The sequence below is a fragment of the Malus sylvestris genome, chromosome 15, assembly GCF_916048215.2.
Source record: "Malus sylvestris chromosome 15, drMalSylv7.2, whole genome shotgun sequence".
Classification (NCBI taxonomy): Eukaryota; Viridiplantae; Streptophyta; class Magnoliopsida; order Rosales; family Rosaceae; genus Malus; species Malus sylvestris.
This window is the reverse complement of record NC_062274.1, coordinates 38089301-38098621: the sequence shown is the minus strand read 5'-3', so window position 1 is coordinate 38098621 and position 9321 is coordinate 38089301. Positions and strand designations below refer to the sequence as shown.

The following is a 9321-nucleotide window of genomic DNA, read 5'->3' as shown; positions in this document are numbered from 1 at the left end:
ATCTTCAACTCTTCAATTTCATCCCAACCTTGTGTTCCAAGCATGTCCTTTTCAATCCAAGCTCACATTTTGCTCCAAAAGCTCCAATTTGCATCGTTTCATGTAATACGTCCGCTAAACCTGAAAACACAAGAAAGTAGCTTAAAAGACTACTTTAACGAAGAAAACATACAAAGATGCATAAGAACTAGCTAACTAAGGCGCATAAATATGCTCCTATCAATGAACAGGATGATAGAGATACATATCAAAGATCATTAAGTTCTATGAAAATCATAAGCATTGACAAGGCATTCGTAACTATGAACAACATGATACTCCTGCCAGGAATTTTACTTAACACGATCATGACCAGTGACCTCCACTACTTGTAAATATAAGTTCATAACTATTAGGTGAAACTCTCTTATATTTTAGCATCAAATTCATGCATGCAAACCAAGTGTCCACCCTTAATCAACATACAAGAATAAGTTCTGAATTAAACAGTTAAGCAAATTGCATTCACGGTTCATAGACTAATAACTTAAAGTAATCAATTCATATGCAATATATGTTCATGGCTTTGAATTCGCCTCTAACCAAAACGAGTTTAGTTCCTCATGTTTGCACTTAAACAAAGATAATTTAAATTAAACATTGAAAACAAAAGATAGAATACACCTAAGAACGCTCCAGCAATCCAAAGGTCTTGAATGGCAGGGCATGGCAAAGGGTCTCCTCTCCTTTCTCTTTGCAAGGTTGCGACACAAAAGGGATTTTCTGTGTATGATGGATGTGTGGTGTTTGGTGCGAAATTGTGGTGAAAGATGGGTGAATTCTGAGTGCTGCAGCATTTGTATTTATAAGGAGAAGGGAAGGCACAACATAGGCTGGGAAGGAAGTGAATTAGGACTCCAAATTAGCAAGGAAAAAGGACACTTCTCATCAGATTCTAGGGAGGAAATGAGTAGTCCTTTCAGCAGGAAATATAGCTTCTAGAAGGGCTAGGTGCGGCACCAATTTAGGGATAGGGTCTTGGCTTCTAGAAACCTGATTTGTAGGTGCTTTAATGTGAAATTGATCCCCCTTTTCAGTTGGAATTAAGGTAGGATAAGATTAGGATAGGATACGATAAGATAAGGTTAGTTTGAATAAGATAAGATTGGATAATGTTTTGGATAATGTTGCTTGTTTTTGGCAGATTCCTTATCTTCTTTGTCTTGAATTCATTTCTTCCAGATCTTTAGCACATTCCTAGCCTCTTTGAACTTTAAAAACGTCCATCCACCTTGCTCCATTCATATGCTATCCATTCTTGGGCCAAAATTGCTCCAAATTGCTCCAAATTGCTCCAAATTGCTCCAAATTGCTCCAAATTGCACTTTCTTGCCAACTTTGTCATTTGGACTTACAAACACACGAACATAGCTTAAATCACTATAATAAACAGAAACTAGCTATGAAAATGCAAGAAAACAAGCTAACTAAGTCGCATAAATATGCTCTTATCATCGAGCCCCTAAGGGGGGTGGATTGTAACATGCCATATCGACCAACGGAGTGGGGGTGATGTGCATTATGTGTACATGCTCCCCTCCTTATAGAACAAGCCTTTTTTAGGACTTATTGGCTTTGGGTTCCATCGGAACTCCAAAGTTAAGCGAGTTTGTGCGAGAGCATTCCCATAATGGGTGACCCACTAGGAAGTTCTCATGTGAGTTCCCAGAAACAAAACCGTGAATGAATGGTAAGCCCAAAGCGGACAATATTGTGCTACGGCAGAGTCGAGCTGGGATGTGATAAAATCGTATCAAAGCTACTCTGCTGTTCGGTGCGAGTATGTCGACGAGGACGTCAGGCCCCTAAGGGGGGGTGGATTGTAACATCCCACATCGACCAACGGAGAGGGGGTGATGTGCCTTATATGTACATGCTCCCTTCCCTATAGCACGAGGCCTTTTAGGAACTCACTGGCTTCGGATTCCATCGAAACTCCAAAGTTAAGTGAGTTCGGGCGAGAGTGGTCCTAGAACGGGTGACCTACTGGGAAGCTCTCGTCTGAGTTCCCAGAAACAAAACCATGAGGGAATGGTAAGCCCAAAGCGGACAATATCGTGTAGAGTCGAGACTGGGATGTGACAGATAAGATGACAATGATAACAACAAGAAAAAAAATACGATTAAAGAGAAAATAGCTTGCAGTTTTCCCAACTCTCACAAGCTTGCATGTTCGAAGGTTGGAACATTGATGAGACCGGTTCCAGTTGCATGATCAGCATGAAAATGAGTGTTCATGGCGTAGATCAACTTCAGCCCCAACTCTTTAACAAGCGAGATATCCCCATCCATCGTCTTGTCCACTAGCTTAGTCAACTACAAATTCAACCAACAAATTAAAGACCCAAAATTTGCATCATAGATTCATCATCATCCTAATCATACTTATAATCAAAATTAGTACTTAAATAATTAAACATTTAATAGAAAAAAGGTGACCAAAGCAGGTTTGTCAGGGTGAGAGACATCGGTGAGCAAGTAAGTTTAGGTTGATGACTCATTGAATAGCTGGCAGAAGAGGAGCTTGGAGGAAGAACCCATTGTTCTAAAAATCCCCACCTAGCGCCGCCTAGACGCCAGACGGTTGGCCACCATCCCGATTAATGCCTAGGCTTTTGAAAATTAAGAAAGGGCGCCTAGACCACCTAGCCCGCCTAGACCTGCCTAGTTTGCGACTCTTTAACAGAAAATAGATAACTTTCATTTTGCATTTAATTTTTTTTCAATAAATTGTAAGAGACTTGTTGAATACTTAAATGAACACACATTATATGCTTGTTCCCTATGTTTTCATTAAGTTCCAATACTTCATAATATATATATATATATATATCATTCTATTTTGTAGTTTATGATTCAATTATATATATTTTAAGTATAAACTGACACTTATTTACATGAAATATAATAGATTTACTTAAATCCGCCTAGTTCTTCTAGGCACCCGCCTAGGCACTATGCCCTAGCCCATCACCCCACTAGAGCCTAGCGTCTTTTTGAACCTTGGAAGAACCAGACAACGTCGTCTAAGCCATCGTTCAGAATAGAAAGCGCGTACTTGGTGTGACTTGTAGGAAGATTGATAGATTTGGTTGAAATGGGATTGAAGGAAAAGGAAGAAGAGTGAGGGAGAGCGACAAATCTAAGGACAGAAGATTTGAAAATGATTCCTAAGGAAAAGCAAGAAGTGCGTACTTGGTGTGTCTTGTTTTGCTTAATTCATAAAAATAAAAAATAAAAAATAAAATAAAATCAACCATGCTCTCCTATAATAGACAGAAGATTTGAAAATGATTCCTCAGGTTTTTTATGAGAACATGCACACATAAAAAAATGGTAGAAGGATGGACGAAGGAGAGGAAATCCCACAGAGTTGAACCTTACTTGCCTCTATTCATGACCCTGACCCCTCCCTCTGTGTTTGAAACCCTAAATCCCGATGACCCCTCTTTCTTTCTCTCACTGTCACAATCACGCCCGCCAAATCTAAGATCCGCACGAAGGGACCACCCTCACCCCTTTCTCTGTTTTGAAACCCTAAATCCCAATGGCCCCTCTCTCTTTCACTCACTGTCACAATCCCACCCACCAAATTGAAGACCCCGCACAAACGGGCATCACTCCTCCCTCTGTCTCTATCTCTGCAATGGCATGGCTTATAGCCTGAATGTTCGCACTAGGGTTCCCTATGTGAACCCCATTCGGTCCCAAAGCCTAGTGACTAAATTGGCCTCATAACTTTCAATTGTAGCGCTGATTCAAAACCCTAGATGGGTATTTTCGTCAAACACATTGTGGGCGGCCAAAGGTGTGAGAGCTGTTTCCGAATTCCAAATGTAGCAGCCCAATCTGGCTGTTTTGGCTAAAGCACAACCCACACACATACAATGGCAGAAACGTAACTAATTCAAAATCGAGGCCCTATTTCAAAACAAACATGAATAGTGCAATTTGAACCTTTACTTTAGACTATAGTAATCGAGGCCTCATTTCATTCTAATGCTTTTTAATTTGGTTACAGTGAAACTGGATGTGCATTCCTAGTAGCCACGTGGTACTCTCAAAGTGCGTAGAAAGTGGGAAGGGTCCATCTTGATTAGAAAGCCCATTAAACTACAAGAGGTTTCAGTGGAGGATCCATAACGTTGAAATCTATTATCTACAAGTTTAAATATAAACCCAAATGCGGGTCATAACCCTAGGAATATTCTCAAAACAAGATACAGTGATCAATTATTCAATTATATAATTAAAAAAGAAAACCAAGACAAGCAAATTCAACCACTTTAAGACGAACATTTTCATATATATACGAACCGTGTTTGCAGCCATTTAAGTACTAGGAACAATTTCAGACAAAACATGACTGCATCTACTTCCTCTACTCTTCGGCTCCTTCAGGAGGTCCTCGGAGGCATCAACTCCAGAAGATTACTCCTACAAAACCCACTTTACCAACCACCACACACCGCCTCTTCTCCAGTTTCTACAAACTCAATCGACTCACCGTCAACAGACCAATACCCTGGAGACAACAGCTTCGATGCTAACGTTGTTATGGTCCTCTCAGTCCTTCTGTGTGCCCTAATTTGCTCTCTAGGGTTAAACTTCATCATCAAGTGTGCTTTGAGGTGCTCAAGTTTTGTATCCTCCTCGGAGTCTAGATCAGCAGGCAACAACAACGCCACCTCAGCTAGGTTAGCCAACACAGGAGTCAAGAAAAAAGCCCTAAAAACGTTCCCGACAGTGAATTACTCAGTTGAGTTAAAACTGCCTGGCTTGGACACAGAGTGTGCGATCTGTCTATCTGAGTTTACCGCCGGTGAGCGTGTACGCCTTCTGCCGAAGTGTAACCATGGTTTCCATGTCCGCTGCATTGATAAGTGGTTGAGTTCGCACTCTTCGTGCCCAAAATGCAGGCACAACTTGATCGAGACGTGTCAGAAGATTGTAGGCTACAGCCAACCAAGCTCATCGGAACCAGTTCAAGAAACAATTGTAAGCATTGCACCACTTGAACCTGAAGGTTTCGTGCGTAGTTATAGGGGAATTAGCTAGCTGAGTTTCTGATTCTTTTATTAAGTAGTTGTATAACTTTTAGTTAATGTATATAATGATATATATACATATATGTTTAGCTTTCTGGGTTTGAGCTTTGTTCCTTGGGGGTTTTGAGCCTTCATTTCACTTAGCCAACCCAATAGCCAATACAAAGTGTAATTATTGCTCCTTGTGAATTTGTATAGTGTTTGCAATTTGTGAATTGTTCAATTCTTTACCCTAGTTAATTGTTCAATCCATTTTTATTTACGTTGCAAATTACTACCAACTAGCTTTTAAATCTTTTAATATTTTATCTCGACACTGAAAGATATCTCAAATTCTATTATCCCATCCTCTATCAATTAAAGAAAAAGCGTGGGCTGACTCAACATAGCAAGAAGCTTTGTCCAAAGTGTCTGGCTATAGGATCTCTGTTAGTGGAATCACTTGATGCCCCAGCTAGATTTGAAATCTTGAAAGGGAATCCCCCAGTCAGCTGGGATAACTAATATATTTCTTATTCCTTTTTATTTCAATCAACGTTCTAAAAGCAATGCTTTTAACTATCCCCCAATAATATGCTATACAATACACAAAAGGCCTTGCTAGTGCCATATCAAAAACCCTTAACATAATATTTGTCAAGGGGCCGGTGCATTGGGTTGTCACAATAAGTTCAATTCATCTCGATTTGGAGGCCTATAGCTTGACCGGCATAAAAGTTTATCAAATTCTTTGACACAGCTTTTTTTTTTTACAATTACAGTATATTGAACACTTAATTATTCTATTCTACATCTGATTATTCTTAAAATAAAAAATAAAACAAAGTAGAAACAATTTTTTTTAAAACACGTCAAAAAATGTACGGTCAACCAAAGAAACAGAATGTTTAAAAAATGTTCCAAATTCTATTCCAAGGGAAGTCATTTCAAATTCCATGCCAAGGGATTAAGTAAACTAATTGCTACTTAGTTTGGATTGCTACAAATATATAGGATAGTGTTATCCACACACATTTTTTTAACCTCCCACACATTGTTAATATTTGTCATTTGATTTCTTTCAATTCATTCGATCCAATGATCAAAATTTGAGAGAAATATGTGAAAGATAAAAACAGGTGTGTGAATATCATCATCCAAAATATATAAGGACAAAATAAAAAAAATATAAACAAGGATTCGAACAAGGGTATAATGGAGCATAACAAAATTGGAAGCTGAGGGTGAAGCCACTAAATCAAATCCAAGTGTACCAAAAGGGTGATTTTGTATCATAGTACGGTCGTGAAGTGGCTCTCAGTAGGCACTAGCTAGGTACGGACAAGTAACAAATCCACCCGAACGGCTAAGATTTGATTTCCCAGAAGACTTTTGAACATATGTTATCGTTAATGGAGAATTTACACACATAGAAACCATGTGATCGGCTGCGACATTTTGGAGGCCCACAACGGACACTTTGAACCGGCCATTAAATTTTCCAAAATGATCACTATACAATCTATTAGTATAGCAATCCAAACAAAGTTAATCTATTAGTAGAGGCCGTTCTACTGCATCGACGGAAAGTAATTATGTCTATTTGCTCTTATGTGGGTTCGATTTTCACCGATTTTCCTTCTCCCCTAACAACTAACTATCTAACTCATTAATCTTATTGCTCTACTTCAAAATTATAAAATAATAGAACCCTCATGGAATTGATTTTAACTTGAGAACACCCACCCTAATATAATAAACTTTCAATCACAGAATTACTCAAATAAATTATACAAGTTCACAGTTTCTACTTGGCTATCTCAGATTGCAATCTTATAGACCTTGTGATTGTTAATTCACACCTCCAATGAGATAGAGAAATAGAGTTGTACAGGAAAGCAATGTCACAATCGTTTGGTAAATGTTGATGTAAAGTTGTTGTACTTGTGTATAATGATCAAAATGACCATCATTTTCAAAGTTTTATGTACTAAACGGTTTTGGAGAAAAATGTACTGCATGTACGGGAGAGAGATGAGGGTGTGGGTGGCGGTGGTGGTGGTGAATACGTTGGCATGGGGAAGGTTTGGTAGGGGTGATGGTAGTGAAGATGGTGAGGGTAGTCATTGCTAAGGTGGTGGTGGGGGATTGTGGTAATGGTGGATTGTGGTGGCAGCGGTACCATACTAATCCGCTTTTTTTCCCAAGCAAGAGTGTTCAAAGCACTTGTACACAATGTCATTTTAAAAAACTAGTGAGGGTATTACGATAATTGAAAAGATTTATTAAAGGCTTTTCTCTGCTTTATATGAAATCAGTTCTCAAAAGTATCCCAAAAACTACTCTTAAAATATACTATCAAGATGTTATTGCTTTTAAACTAACCAGAATATATGTAGGTAGCTCCGTCACAGACCCAACCAATTCCCCCAAACAATCACCTCATTCATCACCTCATCGGAATTCATGTGAGATTCTGGCAAAGGCAGTCATGTCAATTGCCCGAAGCACGAAGTTTTAGTTCCATCAAATACCAAAAGGGGCCTCACACCCATTTACTTTAAACACCCTACTCTTTTTCTAAAAATCTCTGGGCCCCCAAAATTATTTTGCAATTTACCAACATTAGCCTTTGGCTAAACTCTTCGTAAAATAAAAAAGTAACTTTAAACTTCAGAATAATCTAAATCAATAGAATAGAATAACAAAAATGAAAACAAGCATAGAGGTCATGCAACCCATAGGTGATTTTAATTTACAGTTGATTAATAAAAGTTTTGACCACCCACTATCTCTCTAATTACAAATTTAGAACTTAATGAATCACACACAGAGAAGATTGAGTTTAGGAAAACTAATTATGGTAAAATCAATTAAGTTAATAAATTGAGTAGGTTGAGATTAATTCAGTTAGTTAATTAATTATATGCTCGTAAGATGTTATATTGGGATTTAAAAGTAAGTTTCCGGTCAATAGGTCGATTTGGTTGACCCATTAGGCTTATAACTAAAGTTGTGCATGAAAACGTAAGTAAGAAATTTCAAAAGGCCCACCTACTTAAGTGAGAAATTCCAAAAGGCCCACCTACACTAAATGCCGATTTGAGTTTATTGCACCTAGGGTATCACACTTGTAGCTCAACTATATAACTCCCTTTAAGTCACTTTATAGCTCCTTCCAACTTTAGGGGTTTTGGAGCGAAAAGAGAAGAATGGAGAGCCACCATTCTCCTTCTCTTTACAAACTTGGTCACTATGGTGATAAAGTGCTATCTCTCTCTATTCATGGTTACCTCAGCTTCTTCCTTACTCATCTTTGGTGCGGAGAGTTAAAGGCCGCTTTCATTGGAGGCTTTTTTGGAGAAATTTTTTAGGCAAAGGAAGAACACATCAATGGGCATTTTGAAAGTCCTTTCCTAAAAATTGTACCATTTGGTTCCATAAGCCAAAGTATGGCTTCAAGTGAATAATCTATTTCCCTTTCTCTTTGTACATGAAAAAATTTTGGTTCATCAACCCTTAGGCCTTGAAGATTTTGGAAAAATGATTTAGTTTTGGATATAGGCATATCTAGCTTTTGCATTTAATTATGATTTTAAGCATGAGTTATTAATTGATTCCTCTAATTTAACGATTGCTTTTCTTTGCAGTGCTTCTACCAAAGCCGGAAAGATGATGCCTGGACTACTTGACAAGGCATGCAATGTCACATCCTGGCCCGGGGCGGACCACTTCCCGAGTGCGCTCCACCACCGTAGCACGATATTGTTCGCTTTGGGCCCCGACTACGCCCTCACCGTAGCACGATATTGTCCGCTTTGGGCCCCGACTACGCCCTCACGGTTTTGTTTTTGGGAACTTACGAGCAACTTCCCAGTGGGTCACCCATCTTGGGAGTGCTCTGGCCTCCTTCTCACTTAACTTCAGAGTTCCTACGGAACCCGAAGCCAGTGAGCTCCCAAAAGGCCTCGTGCTAGGTAGGGATGGGAATATACATTTAAGGATCACTCCCCTGGGCGATGTGGGATGTTATAATCCACCCCCCTTAGGGGCCCGACGTCCTCGTCGGCACACACGCGGCCAGGGTTAGGCTCTGATACCAAATTGTCACATCCCCGCCCGGGGCGGACCACTTCCCGGGCGCGCTCCACCACCGTAGCACGATATTGTCCGCTTTAGGCCCCGATTACGCCCTCACGGTTTTGTTTCTGGGAACTCACGAGCAACTTTCCAGTGGGTTACCCATCTTGGGAAT

General features: G+C 39.5%; 1 protein-coding gene across 1 annotated transcript; it reads left to right on the top strand.

The window, feature by feature from the left end:
* Positions 1-4283: 4283 nt before the first annotated feature.
* Positions 4284-5327, top strand: LOC126604889 (RING-H2 finger protein ATL78). The gene has a single exon (XM_050272215.1). It carries the CDS (start codon positions 4402-4404, stop codon positions 5095-5097), a length of 696 nt encoding a protein of 231 aa, XP_050128172.1. The 5' UTR covers positions 4284-4401; the 3' UTR covers positions 5098-5327.
* The last annotated feature ends 3994 nt before the right edge of the window (positions 5328-9321 follow it).